An 18,990-nucleotide genomic window follows, 5' to 3' on the forward strand; every position below is an offset into this window, starting at 1 on the left:
GCACATAACCCCACCTCATCCTGAATAACATAGATGAATAGAAATAGACAGCACGTCTGTGGATATGAATGATGTGGGGAATATCTTTAAGGCGGTACACGGCCGTGAAAAAGCACACACTACATCCACTGCGGTCCTTCCCTGAGCGGGGACACGTCCGCTGACACGGAATCCCGGCAGACCACCGCAGGGGAAGGGCGCCCAAAGCTGAGGGGACCCCGAGAGCCGCTGTGGTAGCGGCCCGGCGCGGGAAGGGGGCGTGAGGAGAGCCCAGCGAGAGGCCTCGGGCGCGGGGAGGGGGAGGTAACAGCACCGCGGCCCTGTGCCCGAGCACCTGCCCGCTCCCGAGGGGCTCTCGGCCCGGGGCGGCAGGACGGGGCAGGGCAGCGCAGCACAGCACAGGACAGGACAGGACAGGACAGGACAGGACAGGACAGGACAGGACAGGGCAGGGCAGGGCGGCCCGGCCTCCGCTCCGTGCCTCGGTGCCTCCCTCCGGCGGCGCGGGCGGGGCGCTCCGCGGGCCGCAGTCCCCGGCGGGAGGTTGTCATGGTTTCCCGGGTCACATGTGTGCGAGGTTCCCCCGGCGCGGGGGGAGGAGGTGCTGCCGCCGAAGCTGCCAGCGAGCCGCTGCCCCCCGCGGGCCCGCCCCCCGCCCGCTCCCACCTGCGCCGCCGCCGCCCGCCCCTTTCCCGTTGCCCACGGGCGATCCGCCGGGCGCGCCTCGTCACCGGGCTGTGGACCCCCGGCCCCCGCCGCCGCCCGCGGGCTCTCCCCCCCTTTTCCTCCTCCTCTCCCCTTCCCTTCTCCCTCCCCCTTCCCAGCCAGGCTGCGCCCCCCTGGCCGGCCCCGGCATGAGCATCTCCATCCCGGCGGGGCTGACGGAGCTGCTGCAGGGCTTCACTGTGGAGGTGCTGCGGAGCCAGCCCGGGGACCTGCTGGAGTTCGCCCTCCAGTACTTCGGGCGCCTCAAAGAGGAGGCGGCGGCGGCCAAGGCGGCGGCAGCAGCGGAGAAGGAGGTGAGCGGCCGCAAGGCGGGCACCCCCGCGTCCGGCCATGACAGGAGCAGCCAGCCGCGCCGGGCCCCCCTCGACGCCCGCGGGGTCAACTTCGTCGACGAGCCCATGCAGACCGACTCCGAGAGCGGCGAGGAGGAGGAACGGCCACCGCCGCCTCCGCCGCCACAGCAGTTCCCGGGTAAGGGCCCCCAGCCTGGGGTCGGGAAGCAGCGGGCAGGGCGGGTGGGCTCCCCCGGCGTCCGGGCTCAGGTGGGGAGCGCAGGGTGCGGAGGGGGCTCCCGCTTCAGCGGCCTCGTGGTGGCCGCGGGTCAGTGCGGGGCTGGTGGCGGCGGGACGTGAGGAGCACGGTGGCCGCGGTGATCGGAGCATGAATGAGGAGAGGCGGCCGCCGAACAAGCGAGCCCACGGGAGGTTTCCCGTCTCCCGCTGCAAACTTTTACCTCCCGGGCTTTGCCCTTTTGTTCAGCAGCGCTGGATGTTGGGCACGCAGGTATCGCCAGCGTCCGCAGCCGTATCTCTTATAGCGTATGGGTCTGTGGTAATCCTAACAGGAGATCTCTGTTTCCTTTTCCTAAGAGCACCAGAGAGCAAATCTACATTTTGTAATTAGTCCAATGGCATGTTTACCTTAGAAAACACCTCTAATAGGCATGTTACTGTATTTACACACTTGATAAAGCATTTCACAAAGAGGTACTTACATGCGTTTCAAAAAGTAGAGCACAATTTAAAACATAATTGTTTCTTGAAACCAAGGGTGAAATTTTCTACACGGTAGAATGGCCTATGGAGCAAGTGTAGCTGTGAAGACAGCAAAGAATCTATGCGGTATCTTTGTGTTCGAGAGTAACACCTATCTGCATGCAGCTAATGATACCTTATCTTTCTGTGGCTGACGGGCTTTATTTAGAGAGGATGTCAGTCCATCAGACTGTCTGATTCACGGGACGAGTAGTAGCTGTCTTTGAAGGGTGTGTAGTGCTTGTCTTTGTGCTGCGAGCAGGGTCAGTCAGTGCGGTTAGAGATGGAGATGTCAGTCAGTAAGGTTAGATGGAGAAGAGAAAGCATGCAAGCACCTTTATTGTTAGCTTATTTTTTTTGAGAACAGCTTGAAACTGAAGTGTATCTCATCAGATCACTGAAGCATTCATCCCTCCAGGTCATGCTGGAGGTAGCTTTACTTAGCAGAGCACAGAAGCCAGCTGTTTGCTAGATGAATATCAGTGCAGTTTTTGGAATAATGTCTCGTGCATTTTATGAAGAAAAATGTAGATGTTTGAGAACTGGGTGAGTTTTCTAAATGCTTTATGTTACACCATAAGACAGCCACCATTCTTTCATCTGTTCTTTGCAGCTATACCATATGCATTTAATGAGAATTTTAATCTGTCAATCAGGTTCTGCAGTGTTAGAGCTCAAAATTACCATGTAAGTCTGATGATGTGAAATTAGTAAAAATCTGGAAATTTGCTGGTTTTGAAAGCTGAAATGGTGATAACATGGAAGAACAAATTATTATCTTAATTCCCTAACACTAAACATGGTTTTCAAACATGAATTACTGTAACACTGAGCAGACTCATTGGTGAATGGAGAACTGGAATGGTGAATGGAGGGAAGTGCAGAAACGTAGCCTGATTTATTAGTGTGTAGTGTTACATCTGTACAACTTTACAGGATGCAGTAAGAAGCTTTAAAAGCTTTTCCAATTTATACCTCTAATCAAGATTCTCTTGATATTCTTTTTGTTGTGATTGTGCAGAATAGCCATTACTTCAATATTTGCATTAAGACACGTGCTAGAAGGACTTAGTTTAACTGATTGATATATTAAATTGACAAAACCCCTTTAAAATACCACATTTTTAAGCCTAATAAGTTTTGAAAGTTTAATTGTGTTGTGGCCTGTAATTTCTGTCACTTGAAATAATTAACCATTAGAAGTAACAAAAATGGAGATATTTGTGAAACCATGTTGAGGGTGCATAGTAAGTTATAGTATATGATTACTAATAGTGTGCTTGTGTATGCGTGCATTGTGCAGGAGTATGTATTTTAAATTCAAATTTTATGTCTGCCCTGAATATGTATTCTTTTAAGGTAATGTAACAGTGCATCCACTCAGTCTTTCGTTAATAACTGGAGGCATAAAGGCTTGTATTCAAATCATTGTTCCATGGGTTTAAATACCAATTAAAAAGCATATTTCTATTGTACCTTTGCTTTCCATTTCTGTAAGCAGCAATTCTTGAACTTAATTTGGGGGGGGGGGGGGGGGGGAAGGGGCAGAATTTTCATTTTTTTCTTTTGCTTTTATGAACAATCAAACTGCTTCTTTATAGTCGATTTGTCCTGTACATGTCCTGAATTGCTCTCATACAAAAGAAAAAAAAAAAATGGAAGGAAAACAAATTGAAGAAGTTTACAAGCAAATGTTAATATAAAAATATCTATGAAGGAGCTCAGACCTGGTGGTGGATCTTTTCTTTGTTAAAGCAGTATGCTTGAAATGTCAAGCTGATTTCTTCAGTTAATTCAAGCAGGACATTGTTGAGAGCTCCTTGCAAATTGTGTTGTCTCCAACACCCCTCCCAACTTGTTTCTAAATACGTACAGGCATGGCAGTTGAACTCTTTGTCAGTGTTTGTTTTGTCCTTGAAATGCATTTTGAAAGGTACATCAGCACTACCTTGTTCAGAAATGAGGAACTCACATAAACTGTGTTTAAAAGGCTATGCTTGGGATTGAATCATATGTGAACCGTGAATTAAACTGCGTCCAGGTCCTCTGCTTTGTCCGTTACATCGGTTGCAGAAATCAAATACAGGTAAAAGCAGTTACCTTCTCTGGAGGGAGAACTTTTTGTATTGGTGTCATAGTTCTAAATTGTCACCTAGAGTTAAGGTGACCTCTGAAATTAAATTCTTTAGGCTCAGAGCACTTAGACCATTCTTAAGCACTGCTTAATTTGGGAATGATTTTTAGGTCTTCTAGTTGTGTTTTTTTTGCAGGCTTGAAGTGCATTGTAAAATTTGTAACACTGTATCTGCAAAACTTGGAAATGCTGAGTAAGTTTTCTGTTCTTTTGCAAGTGACTTTACTTTTCTCTCTACCACTTAAAATTTATTTTGATGGATAATAACCCATGTCATCTGTAACAGCTGTTTTTAAATATTTGCCACAGCTAAAAATTCATATTTCATCTAGCTTTAATATGAATTAGTAGAGATGTTTTTAGAAGTAACATTGCTGTTCTTGAAACTAAAAGTCTATGGTGCTGTATGTACCATGTGGTGTCTCTGAGCTTCTGTTTACTTTGATTTTCTTTTGTTTTACTTTGGTTTGTTTTGGTGTTTTTTTCCTTGGATAGTGATGTAGTTTAACAGGAAAATACTACAGCTGTCCCTCTCCTCCCCCATGTGCTTCATTCTGGTGTGTTGGTTGCTTTGAGTTACTTCTCTGAAAACTTGAGCTAGAAAATGCAAGTACATATCTCTGCTTTACCCACTGGTTATGTTAAATAACATGAGATCACTGCTTAGCTAAAACATATGTATTTTAGCTTACAACATCAATGTTAAAGGTCTGTCTTTATTTCAGTTCTCTTATTGAGTCTGAACTGCTTTACATATGTACTGTTAATGCAAATTTTGAAATAGTAGGCAAACTAGTAGAAACCAGAGCACTGGAGAAAACACTGTACACAACCACATCCATGCCAGCTTTGTGATGATAAATTAGTTCTGTTAATCTTAGCTACAGTTTTTTTTTCTGAAATTAAGCAAAATCAGAAAGCACTGAACCTTCTTGCAGGTCTGTCATGTGATGGTAAGGGATAGATTAGAGCAGTTGAAGGGGTCAATAAAAGGAAGGGGCCAATATCAAATTATGTATAGGTTTATGTATAGGTGACCTGGGGAGTTACAGACCAGTCAGTCTCACCTCTGTGCCTGGCAAAATCTTGGAGCAGATTCTCGTGGCAGGCATGCTAAGGCACATGAAAATCAGCAAGGTGCTTGGTGACAGCCAGCATGGCTTCACTAAGGGGAAATCCTGCCTGACCAATTTGGTGGCCTTCTATGATGGGGCTACAGAATGGATGGACAGGGGTAGAGCAGCTGATGTCATCTACCTGGGCTTGTGCAAAGCGTTCGACACTGTCCCACACGACATCCTTGTCTCTAAATTGGAGCGACATCAATTTGATGGATGGACCACTTGGAGGATAAAGAACTGGCTGGATGGCCGCACGCAAAGAGTTGTGGTCAATGGCTCAATGTCCAGCTGGAGACCAGTAACGAGTGGTGTCCCTCAGGGATCAGTGTTGGGACTGGTCTTGTTCAACATCTTTGTTGCTGTGGGATTGAGTGCGCCCTCAGCAAGTTTGCCGATGACACCAAGCTATGTGGTTCGGTTGATACGCTGGAGGGAAGGAATGCCATCCAGAGGGACCTTGACACTTGTGAGGTGGGCTGATGCCAACCTCATGAGGTTTAACCATGCCAAGTGCAGGGTCCTACACCTGGGTTGGAGCAATCCCAGGCACAGCTACAGGTTGGGCAGAGAAGAGATTCAGAGCAGCCCTGTGGAGAAGGACTTGGGGGTGTTGGTCGATGAGAAAATGAACATGACCTGGCTTCAGGTGTGCACTCGCAGCCCAGAAAGCCAACCGTATCCTGGGCTGCATCAAAAGGAGCGTGACCAGCAGGTCAAGGAGGTGATCCTGCCCCTCTGCTCTCGTGAGACCTCACCTGGAGTATTGTGTACAGTTCTGGTGTCCTCAGTACAAAAAGGACATGGAACTGTTGGAACAAGTCCAGAGAAGGGCCATGAGGATGATCAGGGGACTGGAGCACCTCCCGTGTGAAGACAGGCTGAGAAAGTTGGGGCTGTTCAGCCTGGGGAAGAGAAGACTGTGTGGAGACCTCATAGCAGCCTTCCAGTATCTGAAGGGGGCCTATAGGGATGCTGGGGAGGGACCCTTCATTAGAGACTGTAGTGACAGGACAAGGGGTAACGGGTTAAAACTGAAACAGGGAAAGTCTATATTGGATATAAGGAAGAAGTTCTTTACTATAAGGGTGGTGAGTCACTGGAATTGGGTTGCCAAGGGAGGTTGTGAATGCTCCATACCTGGCAGTGTTCAAGACCAGGTTGGACAAAGCCTTGGGTGACATGGTTTAGTGTGAGGTGTCCCTGCCCATGGCAGGGGGGGTGGAACTAAATGATCTTAAGGTCCTTTCCAACCCTAACCATTCTATGATTCTATGTTATGTATAGGTAGTAGGATATTGTTAAATCAGAGACCATGGAAAAAGTACGAAAAAAACCAGCCACATGAGAAGAATTCTCATGAGAAAACCCTGTGAATTTCTTAAAAATATGGATATACAAATTAAAATCTTGGTTATGATGAGTGGTGGCTGAAAGCATTACTATTGAATATGTGCTTAGCCAGCTTAAAGAATGAAGTTTTAGGTAGTTTTTACAGTCACTCATCTGAAATAGAAAAATAAAGCAAGCATTATTTGTGGACAAACCTACTCAGACCCAGGGTGGAGCAGCTTTACAGTGTTTGCAGTTTAGAAATGAGAATTTTCCAGTTACAGACGAGTCTCCCTGAGAGCAAGTGATCATGGCATTGTTGTTCCACTCCTTAGCAAAGCTTTGGACTGTATCTCTTTGGCCACTGTGGGTCAGAGTGTAGTGTGTGTAAGACACCATTCAGGATTGGGAAGACGCCCTCTGGGAGGGAAAAGAATTTTGGCTGTGTGGATGGGCACCTTGCTGGTTCAGTGGCCCTTGGTGGTCAAGGGATGGCTACTGGATGCTTTTATCTAGTCGTAAAGTCTCAGTACACAAAACCACAGTGCTTTCAGTCCTTGCTGGAAATCCCCAGAACAATAGAGCTTCTTGAAACAATAGTTTTGACATAGTTTTTTTGACAGGAGCAAGATAAAATATTTCTGCTAGCAGTTACTTTAGAAAGCAAACCTGAGCAAGTTGGCAATTTGTGCTTTATTCAGGTTGGGAGAATTGCAGTCCAAAAACTTAGTTTAACAAAATTATAAGCAACCAGAACTGCAAACTTGTAATGGGTAGCATTTAGTAGCCTTTATAGTAAGGAGCATGGTTCTCTCTCATATGTGCCTGTATTGTGATTGTAGGTGAAAAGAATACTTTTGCTTAACCTCTTTTAAAAAAAGAAAGTTTGTATTAAGAACTTGGTTGAAATGATAGCATTCTCCAATCCAGTGTATATATGTATTCCTGCTCAAAACCAAAGCATGCATGGGTGAAGGTGTCTGTGCTGGCTATCATTTTGTTAAAGTTTAGGTCTGTGTATTTAAGAGAAGTAGGAGAAAATTCCTAAGACGTAAGGATGCAAAAGTAGTAGAACTATACCAAAACCATTTGAAATTATCTCCAGCTTCTTTTTCTCTAAAGAAACAACTTGAAATTGATTTTGGCTGACTGTTCAGCTCAGAAAATGACACCACCAGTAATTCAGTGAGTATAGGAAGACCTAAAATTTTCTTGGCATGAGTTTGTAATGACTGCATTATGAATGGTAAGGTACAAACAGTGTCAGTACTAACATTTGTACACCACCACTTTGTTTCTTGCATGTATCACATCTGTTTTAAACAAAAATTGGCATTCCTCAGGAATGCTCTAGGAGTTTTGTGTCACTTGCTGACTTTAGTTCATTTTCCCAAAAAATGCTCTTTAAGTCAACAGATTAAAGATCTATCCATGGACACTAAGAAAGTACCTGTTTTTAGAATGTACTCCTGTTGAAGTTATAAAAACCAACATTAACAGCCTAGCGTTTTAACTTTCAAAGAGGTACTTCTTGCATCTGTAAGTTAAGCTTGGTTTAAAACATGTTTATCACAGTTTTCATCCCAAATCTGTTAGGCAAAGGTCTTAAATTCTATTATCTAGTTCTGTCTGGTAAGGACCTTCAGTCTGAGGGAAGCCTACCTTAAATAGTCAAATCTCTGCAGACTTACTGGCCTTAACTGCTCCTGTAAATCTGGAGCATGGTTTGGAAATCACACATTTAGGTCACAAGGTACTGATTAATCAAGGTACGGGCTGCTGCCCCATTTCTGGCTTTCCAGTATCAAAGATGACCTCTACATTGGGAAATTTGATTTGTCGGACAGTGGTGAAAGAAGCAAGAAGGCAAGGTGGAAGGCAGGACATAGAGGTAGGAGAGGAGTCAGTGTGTGGTAAGGCAAATGCAAAAGAGGAACAGAGGGAAGGAGGAGGGGCAGAACTGAAGTGAGGAGAGGAAGATAAAACAATAGAGAGCGCATGTGAGAGAGAGAACCTTAAGTTCTCTGCTCTTATATTCTTTACACAGGTAGAACCCCGCTCTTCTCATGTATACATCTCAAATTTATGCCTTGAATTTTCTAATGAAACTCTGTTTGGCTTATAAATGTATTTTGGAAGGCCATAAATGCAAACTTCCACTGAAATTAGTGGTCAGAGCATTGTATGAAATGTGAACTTGGTCATCTGATGATGCTAAGAGAATTTTTAAGTATTTTGACATAGTCATCTGTCATTACCATGTCTGGAGACTCATAACGCCTGTATTCTAATGAGTGTGTATTCTAATGAAAGTTTCAACTTTTTTGTTGGTGGGGAATCCAGATTGTTGTCAACCATTTTCTGTGTCAAAAAATAACAGTAACGGTCATAGTCAAGGAAGTCAATAGGCACGTGGGTACAGCTGCAGTCTTCATAGAGACTTGACATGGTTTTGGTGCTGGGGGAAAAATGAAATATTGACTAGTAAGTAACAAACACTTTGTGAAATGTCCCTTTTTTAGTACTTAATAAAAACCAAAGTGGTTATTTCACCAACTATTATTTTAATGACTTAAAGGCCTGTTATAGGAAAACTGTTCCCACTCCAGGTTTGAGCTCTTCTTTTGAGTTTCAAGTAAATGTTATTATAGAGAAGTTTTGTGCTTTAAAAAGGTGGTTTTTTTACAAGTGAATGAAGGAGAGAGAAGGCTTTGAGAAAAAAGAGCCATTTAAAATGCCTCTGTGTTCTCTGCTGCTGGAATGGGTCTTGATGTACATGAATTAGGAGAAAAAAAAGTGATCTTACTAGGGGTGATATGCTATAGAAAAAGACTGATAAATGTAGGTGGTTATTTGGATATGGGTGCATAGAAGATGAAGTCCATGTATGCAGGAGTTACTATGTGCTAGGTAAATCTGTTAAAAGAAATATGCACATATATAAGTGGATATTAGCGCCATAAACATCCATCAGTTATGGTATTGCCTGAAAGCAGCCTTATGAGAATTCTAGAGGAAATATATATTTCTTTTTTTTCCTTTTCTTTGGGACATTAAATGATGACGCAGATAGCTCTAGGTAACTTGATGTAGAGGTTTTATCTTGAAAACCCTTATCCTTTCAGAGAACTCTTTAAGTCTAACCATTCATTCATTCTGTAGGAATGATAATGTGTTTACTTCATGCAACTGAACAGGATGCTCTTAGCATGAATTTTGACAAGTAACTGCGAATTTTGTTTTTATGATTTTTTTTTATAGAATAAGTTTTTATTCTGAAGATGAAATTTCAGTCATAGTACTGAAGATGTTGAAGAGGGTGAAGTTGGGCTCTGAGTGTTATTTGTTTTCACTTCATTTTCTACTTTTCTGATTGACTGGCGTTATCACATTTTCCTTCAAAGAAAGGCTTCATGTTTGTCAATTCTATTTTCTTTTAAAAATTTGAAGAGCTCTATTTCAAGTTTTTGTGCATTTGGTGATAAAAATAGCAGAAGAACTCACACAGAATTTCTATTTTCAGTCTCTAGGCAGTGTGATACATGAATGCGGATTTGAATTGATACGGAAGTAACCTAGAAGACATGCAGCTTTGGGGCTACATAAAAAGATTATGGTAATCAAATGTGCAGTACCTCATTCAGAATTTTAAATGATACCATGTCACACAAAAAAGTGGGAGATCTGAAATGAAGGGGGATGTAGACAGGCAAGGGTGACTGAAGTGAATGGGAGTAAAATGCATGTTGTAGGCACAAGGCATCCATGGAGTGAACTGAACAACAGCCATATGGCAGTTTGCCATCCTTCCCATGAAAAGCATCCTTTTAGCATTGCTGCTCAGGAAAGTAATTTACAGACCACAGATAAAATGAGGAAATGCTAAAGAATGAAACAATACAAAAAGATCCAAATTTTAATTTAGTCAGCATTGCCTTATTGTACTATAACACTCTGGGTAATGGAAGGTAAAGTGGTAAAAAACACGCTGTAACAACAGAAAGTGTTCTTCACTTGTATGTTTGCCTCTTAAATTGCTCTGCTTAATGATATTAATATTTTTAAAAAAATATCACAGCAAGAATTTGAAGCTGAGAGCTTGAGCAGGTAAAAGCTGATAATGAGAATAGCTTTCTTACACATACTGTTCCAGTTATTTGACTAAAGTGATTTTTGTAAAGCTGGGCTAAAAAGGCCAATTAGTAAATATTATGAAGACTTCCCTAATGGAGGGACTAGAAAATTCCTTTATAAAATAGATTCTGAGAGAAGTAACATGATCTTTCCTGCTCAGAGTTGTTCCAGATACCGTTTTGCTTGTATAAAGATCTTTTTAACTGCATTGACCCCTTCTGAATCCCTGTGATGAAGATGTAAAATTTGTTTTTACAAATAGTGATAGACTCTTCATAGTACAACTTTTTAGCAGACATGTCTATTGTGAAACATACCAGACAGGAAATAAAGAAATCCTTGCCCAGTACTGGAAAGAAAACATTCCTTGCAAAGGCTCAGGATAGACTATAAATAAAAGATGTACAGAATCCTTAGTGTTGGGATGAATACAAGCTGGAATCAAGTGTAAGCATGCAGATTTGCAAGGCTGAGAGCACAGACTGAAAGGTTTGGTATGTTTTCCCATTCTGATTTTAATGATAGATTTGAAATCCAAGTGTGAAAAATAAAACCCATTGCCATAAGTTATAAGTAATGTGGAGTTGTTGCAGGGTGTGGACTAACTTGAACTCAAGCTGTCTGCGGGAACATTGTTGTGGACTTTTTTTGGACCCCACAAATGTGTGTATGTTGTCACAGCATCAATCTGGTCCTTCTGACTTTTTTTTCCCATTACTTTCAGCACTAAACTTGTTCCCTTTTAGATCCTATTCTGAAGCTGCAACGCTGCGTTGATGCTTAAGGAACTCCACTGTTAGGCCAGTAATTGCCTTTGGTAAAAAGTACAGATTAATATTCCAAGTCCTTGAAATGCGTATTGATCAAGAAACGGTGAAGTTTTGCTTTGTAGTGTTTGGCAAATGAATGTTTGCAAACCAGTAAGTATGTTTAAACATTCTTCCTGGATTAACAATGGCTAAGAGCTTTAAGGACAAAAGCTATCTAATGAAGAGCTGAGATTGTCCTGATATTTCTTGTTCTCTTCAAAACAATTTATGTGAGACTCATCACACAGAAACAATTAAGATCTGTACTACAGACATATGTTAAAATTTTCTTAAGGCTTTAAACCATTTCTACCATTCTAAAAAAAACACATTTTTTCATCATGAATTATTGAAAATGTAGGTTCTCAATAATAGACACTATTAAACATTAGAGTGACAGATTTTTTTTTTCCTCAGTTATGCCTTATTTCTGTTGAAATTGAGGAGCTAGGATCCAGAACCTTTATAGGTATTCTTCTTCATGAGTCTCTTTAGTACTAGAGCCACTCATATTTTTATTTTTAGTTCTGATTCTTTTTTCTTGATTTTAATGCATAATGTTTTCTCTTTCCAGCCATTTCGTTCAATACCTTTGAGTAATGTTCATGCATCTTTCTCTAAAAGCCATCTTTTAGCTGATAATTTATCTGTCTCTATTGGTTTTTAATAGGTACTCAAAACATGAGAAACTCTAATCTAGCCTTCACTACTACATTATTTAAGCATTTGTGAGGTACTTTAAATATAAAGTTAACAGCCTTCCTTCCTTCCTGTTGCCTCAGCCTACAGGAAATACTATTTAATGGCTAATGCATGTATAAAAATTGGTATGAAAGGAGATAGATGGTTATTTATTCTTAGATACTACTAACTTCAATTCCTGGTAAAAAATTATCTGCAGTATTTATCTGCATGTCTCCTTTGCTAATCTGTCAGTTTTGTCCTTCTGCTGGAATGTAGTTGCTGCTGGCAGTTGAGGTGGGAGTAGATGTAGATTCATTTCCATTATCCACCTTGCAACAAGAAGTATTTTGTTCTTCTGGTTTTGCTTCCTTAGGAACACCAATAAAATGGAGTGTTTGTATTAAGTGCACCCTGGATTGCTTTCTAACTGGAATATATTGTCATATGAATATGGCCCATCTGTAATTCTTTCAGGTTATGGCCTTATAAAATTGAAAAAAAGAAGAGGAACAGTGTCATGCTTTATGTCCATCCTTCAAATCATTGCTCTTGGCACAGTTGTAGGCTTTTTGATGTATAAGGAGATTAGGAAGTCTTGAGATCTTGGGAATTCTCAATTGAAGAACAGTTTGAACTTGTGAGAGAAAAGTATGCTCCCATGTAAATGTGTAGGTGTTCGTTCTCTTCTCTCACTTTGACTCTGGGGACTTGGGGAAGTGTGGCACAGCCTCTAGAGTAAAGTTTCTTAATGTGTACTTCTGTAAGCACTGCTAGAAAGACCCAACTTCCATGCTACTGTCAAAATTGGACGTTATTGGCTCATTTCCACCAAAGAGAGGGTTTTCCTGGGGAGGTTGTGTGGTGCGCAAGAGTAATTGCAGTGAGTTGTAAACCTACTTCTTCCATCTCTATCTTTTTTTCTTTTCTTTTTTTTTTTTTTGCTAAAGTATCTTTTCTCATGCACTGCATTAAAAAAGGCAAACAAAACAGAAGAAACAAATGGTAGTAGGAGATGATAAGACAGTAACAACATTCCTGTTTTTTACCTGTTGTTGTTAAGAGTGTATCAAGTGTTTTGTTTTCCTTTTTTTGCTTTTTGCAGTATGTGAAGTTAAGAAGGTTGCTTGCGCTGCTGTGTATACAGAAGCTCAATCCGTGGCTAACATACATTTCTGTTGTTTTGAGATAAAGGCTTATTTGCAGTTCTGCTTGACTGTAATGGAAGATAAATCACAGTAGTGTGTGTGATCACACTTCTCAGTCGAAAGGAGGCAGGTTGACATTTACAGTTGTATCATGACACTTGCTGTCTTCATAGCTGTAACACCAGATAATGGAAGACAATCTGGAAGTGAGTTGAATGAAGATGCATGTATAGGCTTTTCAGAAGAAGAGGGAAGTTCTCTTGGACATAGATCATTGTAGTGATCTTTGAATCAGCCTGTACCTCATGGGGTTCTTACTGGAACATATGTTTTTATGTTAGATTTTTTTGTGTGTGTGTCAAAATCTGGAAGAATTCTGTCACTATAGCATCTGAATCATTGACAAAATCAAAACAAAGCATACAAATGAGCTTCAAAGAAGAAATGTCCTTAAATCCTGCAGGTTAAGGAGCCTGTTAATGCTTCTCCCTAATAACACAGGCTGTTTGTTACCTCTTCTGGCTTGGAGGTGACAAACCCAGGGCCCTTTTTTGGGGGGCTGGTGCATGGTCCCTGCACTAGACAGGAGCTGGCTGGGCCCCAGCAGGACATTGTGCCACTGGAAGGGGGAAATTCAAGTGCTGAGCAGCCTTATTTTTGTTTTTCTCATGTGCCTAGTGTTTTCTGTACTTTTCTGAGGAAGGAGTTACCACTCATGGACGTGGTAGAAGACAGTACGTGGCAATCTGGTGTCCCACCTTCAACATTTATTGGTTTGATGTTTTATTTGCTGAAGCTGTTAGGCAGTTGCTAGTGAGAACTAACAAAGCTGACTATACAGCTCTGAACATAGACTGGAACGTGACTCTTGTTTCTTGAAATCATAGTGTAAAAGTCAGTGTGTGAAGTTATTCCAGGTTGGTTGGCATATGTTCAGTCCAGTTGCTGTAAGACCAAAGCAAAGCATGTTTTATGGCCAGAAAGAGCCAGTTGGTGGAGAGCATGGAGTGTGTGTCACGGTCTTGCAACATTTAGGTCTATTCAGGAAGTGCATTACAAAAGGTACATTAGAGTGTTCAGGCAGGGGCAGGACCTGAGCGCCTAGTACTGATTAACTGTCAGGCAGGCCAAATGGGCCAGTCCACTACTGAATTTATGTGACCTTTCCTTCATGGTAGGTATTAGTTTGGTATTGGCTGTTAATTTTCAGAGATGAGTAGGAGCTTCTTCCCTTTGAGGTTTTCTCCATTGTTAAATTTAATTGAAATTGTTCCAGAGCTAGCAAGAGCAAGCAAACGGATAATGTAGGGGTATAAACTTTTCCATGAACCAAGGCAAAAGAACTGAGCAGGAAGCTGTTTTCTTGAAATGAGGTAGTTATTACTGACAGCAGTAAATAGCAACAGAGCATTCAATAGCCCCTATTATTGCTTTTTAAAAAGGAATTGGTATATCGCTTGTAGAATGAAATTACTCTTTCTTGTTTCCAGTACTTAAATAGCTTGTCCTGAAGCTAACTTAAAATTCACTGGTCAGGTTCTGCGGAAGCCTGATCTTTCTTCCCAAGTATAGAAACAGTTGCTTTGACACTTGTGGCAGTTACCTGTCACTGTAACCAACACTCGGAAGGTAATGGGAGTCTGGTTGTTGCTGAAAATTATTTCTTTGATTCTCTTTTTATGTTTTTATTTGGAAAATGTATGACGTTCAGAATATAAACACATGCACTGCTTTAAAAATGTAAAGGCAGAGCCAAGAAGATTTACGCATTCATTCCGGAAGCTCTACTTTATATTTACTTCTGGCTGGGAACTGACATTGTTTAACTTGTGTTCTGCCTTCCAGGAGAAAACAGTTTATAGTTGTAGAACTACACCCCTTCTTTTTTAACTGTTTTTTTTTTTTTTTATGTGATGAATTTAGCTTTCACCTCCATGTTAAGAGCTTTCTACTGAGTATGTCTCAAGTAGTAATGTTTGGTTTTCTCTATAAAACTAGCTTCGTACTTTTTCTTGCCCAAATCGTGTATTAGATTCAACAGTTGCTATGCTTTCTGGAGATAGCTTCTCTTAGTGTAGTTTGTGTTTGACACTGGGTTTTGTGTTTATAGAGTGAGGATCTGACTGCATATAATTGGTCATAGTTTAGGGAGTAGAAAGAAGGTTGAAGTTTTGTAGTCTTTAATTGAAAAGTCATGGAAATTCCAGTTTGTGCGATGAGACTTGCCACTGAATATTAAAACTGTCACTTTTTTTTTTATTTATCCTTGAAATTTTAAGATCATGATACAGGAACACCTACAGGGCCAATGGAACTCCATGCTTTAGGAAATACATACATGTCTATTTTTATAGGCTGGCCTGATGAAGCACTTATGGTCTGTCAAGGTAGTGATAAACACATTTTTGAATGAGTGTATGTGGTGCAGTGTAGTAACTGAGGGCAACTTTTCCCATGTCCTACCAGTTATAAGAGATACTTAAAAGTCATTAAAAAAATTAATTAAATACTCTGTGGGTGTGAATGAAATCCACAAGAGAAAGGAATTTGGACTGAAGACTAAGGTTTGGTCTTTTCTAATCTCATCCCTTGATAATCATCCCTTAAAAAACAATGATCCAGCAATTAACAATAGGGCTCTGAGAGTTAAAACAAATTGGGTTAAATCTCCATGTGTGTCACAGACTTGGTGTGTGCCTTTGAGTAGTTTGCACAGTATGCCTGAGCACCACTGTAACTTGGCAAAATGGAATACTTGCCATCCCCCATCTTGTCAGTAGCAATATGTGTGTGAAGGGTTGCGAGGGGCTCATGTAGCATTGTTTGCCTGCAATAGTTGAAAAACCCTCTAGTATATAGAGTGCAGGGCCCAACTGATGCTAGAATTTAAGACAGTTTTGTCTGATGCATCATTTTTTTCTTGACTGAATGTAGAAAATAATTCACCTGAATGTGCAGAAATGACTGAATAATCAGCAGGATTCTTGTAAACAGAGGAAACCTATGTGGCCTGTTTAGGCTACAAAGTTTGCCTATAAATGGAGTACCAAAACTGAGAAAGCTTTGGTGAGTTTCACCATTGTCCTACATGGATTGTGTCTGGGTCAGATTGCCTTCTTCCAGATTTTATCGTAGGAGAGTGCTGGTAAGGTTGTTGATAACTATAATACCATGCTCTAATGAAAAGAAGAACATATTCCCAAATGGAGATGAACTCAGCTAAGGCACTGTGGGGGCAGAGCCTCAGGGCAGACTGGGGATGGAAACTCTGTATGAGCCTGAGTGGGAGGGAGCAGGAAAAAGCAAAACCAGAGGCAGCCCCAAAAGGGATTGGCTGTCAGAGAGTGGAACATGCTGGAGGTGGCCTTGTGTAGCTCTATCCCCAGCAGCCAGCCCTTTCCAACCAGAGCAGACCACCACAAGTACAACCTTACATGAAGCAAATGCAGAACTGTGTTGTCTGCATATTGAAGAGATTGCAAACTCATGCTGCCATTTACCAAATTGTTTATACAAAAGACAGTTTGTGGTTATTAATATGGACCTCTGTGTATAACCACTACATTAAACCATGTGTTCTTCTGGCCACAGTTAGCATGAATGTTACATGTAGACCCAGCCTATAAACAGTGAATAAATTTTTGCCTTGTGTCAGTGTTTTTCAAAACAGAAAGTTGTCCTTGTTTGTGATTTTTTTTTTTTTTTTTTAATTTTTTTAATGTTTTAATCTACTAATAGGACAAAAAGTGGAATTACTTTTTCTTGTCCAAAATAATTGTTAAAAGAAAAATCAGGAGTACTCCTCATCTTCACTTCCAGTAACCTAATGTGGTCACAGGGAGTATAAATTAAAAGTAATGTTTATCATAATTTTATGGAGTATCCTTTCATTTCAGAAACCTTCTGAAGAAGTCTAATTGTTTATGTATACACACACACACACACACACACATATATATACACACACTTAGAAAGCAAGGAAAAAATGTTAGAAATTTGCAAGTAACAGAAATTTTATTTTTTTTCTGTTGAGGGTATAATTTAAAGCATGCACATTCCAGTATATTGGAAAAGAAACTCTAGCTTATCTTTGTGGACACTTAAATATCCAGACCACTAGGTCAGTCAGGAGTCTTACCTGCTTCTTAGCATGCTTGCTTGCCCATTGATTCAGCTTCAGGAGAAGAGCTTTTAGTGTTTGCCTTTGGGTATGGCATGGCCTGAAGAATAGGGCTTTTTTTTTTTTTTTGGAGGTGTGGGTTCCTAGTCTGATATGTAACCAGTCAATCAGACTCATCCCTTAGTTTTTGTTTCTCACTTTTTGATGCAGTCTTGAGGTTTTCTGTTACCTGCTCTAAAAGAAACAGAATTTCTTGAAAGGCAGTGGAGGTTGGGGGAGGATACTCGACAGGTCAAGCTGCACCTCATCAGACAGTAAAGAGGTTTTGACATGATTTCAGAGCAGAGTCTAAGCAAGAATCCGCATCTCCACCTGTGTCTTTTGGTCTGCCTTTATTCTGTCTCTATATAATTTCCTGTCCAGTACTCTGATCTCAGATTATCTGCCCAGATAGGTAACTGTAAAAAGACAGCATGAACAAGTGTGTGTCGGACTTCTTGGATGAATGTAGAGAGAAGGGATCTTTGGGTCATGACCATATATATCAGTTATGATTGGTTTCAGCTGTATTTCAGGTAATGGTGTGTCATTATCAAATGTAAGTTTGCTAGGAAATCCAAACTGGGAGCACAGTAGGTTTGTTTTTTTTTTTTTGAAGGCCCTCTGGTGGAAGACCATTATTTCATGCCAAGAGTTATTTCACTGCCTGATGACTAATCAGCTCGCTGGAGAGTTTAGTTATCAAAAGTCATGGAAAGTTGGCCCCTAGTAGGAATCTCACAGATAGTTACTGAAGGAAGTCAGAACTATGTTCTCAAGCTTTGCTAGCCAGAATGAAATGGGAGTGAAAGTGACTGTGATGCCAAAGTTTACTTACAACAGATGCAACTTTTCAAACACTGCCCAAACTTTGAGCAAAATGGAGTAGCACTGAAAAATTCACTATTCACTATTGCTAGACATTTCTGAATGTGATCTACAAGTGATGGAGCCATAAGACACAATGGGATTTAGTTTTATGGCATCTCATAGAATGTTTTTGATGCTACTGCATTGTAAGAAGAAAACAGACAACACGAGGTAGATCTTTGTATTTGCGCAATTTGGGAGGTGCCATTTGTAAGATACAGAGTTGACATCCTTCTGGGTAACAGAAATATTAGACAATGGACTTTGCTTACGTAAGTTTCTGCAGCTCTTTTGGCATCAATGACAGGATATCTATGTGGTGGCCCTTTGTGTGGCTCTTCAGCAATAGGGAGAACAATAATTTGGTTTATTGGAAGTCATGGTAGATCCCTGTTGATGTTTTTGTCATTGTCTGCAGTCCTTCAGTTGGTCTGGCCGTTTGCACGATGTCTTCTGTAGCACCTGCATTGCTGGTGCCGTGTCGACAGGCTAGTGTTCAGCCTGTGATGATCTGTGCGGTCACTTAGGTATTGCTGACACCAAGGTTTCTTTGGTGGCCTTCTTTACATCTGTCCTTGACTCGGGAAGCCATTCGTGAGGCCAGCCTGAATCATGCCTGGAATCTCTATAGTTAGTGCATCATCAGTAGTCCTGTGGATGTGGATAGAGATTTTGACTGTCTAAAAGAGAGAGGTAGAGACTTGTATTATTAAAAGTGAAACTGTATCCCACCTTCTCCCTGGAGTCGTGTTTGCATGCTGTCCTACATGTTTGCAGGAGTAAATGACAGCAGATATTGCAAGAGTACCAAAGGTCTGTGTTGAAGCAAGTGCAGCCACTAGCAC

At 41.4% G+C, this 18,990-nt stretch overlaps 1 protein-coding gene across 1 annotated transcript in view; it reads left to right on the forward strand.

Annotated features, from left to right (window-relative positions):
* Positions 1 to 652: 652 nt before the first annotated feature.
* PRKAR2B (protein kinase cAMP-dependent type II regulatory subunit beta) overlaps positions 653 to 18,990 on the forward strand; it is an 87,059-nt gene continuing 68,721 nt past the window's right edge. Inside the window, exon 1 of the mRNA XM_062638285.1 lies at positions 653 to 1,197. Coding sequence (XP_062494269.1) covers positions 855 to 1,197 — 343 coding nt within the window. The 5' untranslated portion in view covers positions 653 to 854. The remainder of the gene's footprint in view (positions 1,198 to 18,990) is intronic.

Source organism: Pezoporus occidentalis, unplaced genomic scaffold (genome assembly GCF_034315485.1).
Source record: "Pezoporus occidentalis ecotype Australia unplaced genomic scaffold, CSIRO_AGI_Poc_V1 ctg56, whole genome shotgun sequence".
Lineage (NCBI taxonomy): Eukaryota > Metazoa > Chordata > Aves > Psittaciformes > Psittacidae > Pezoporus > Pezoporus occidentalis.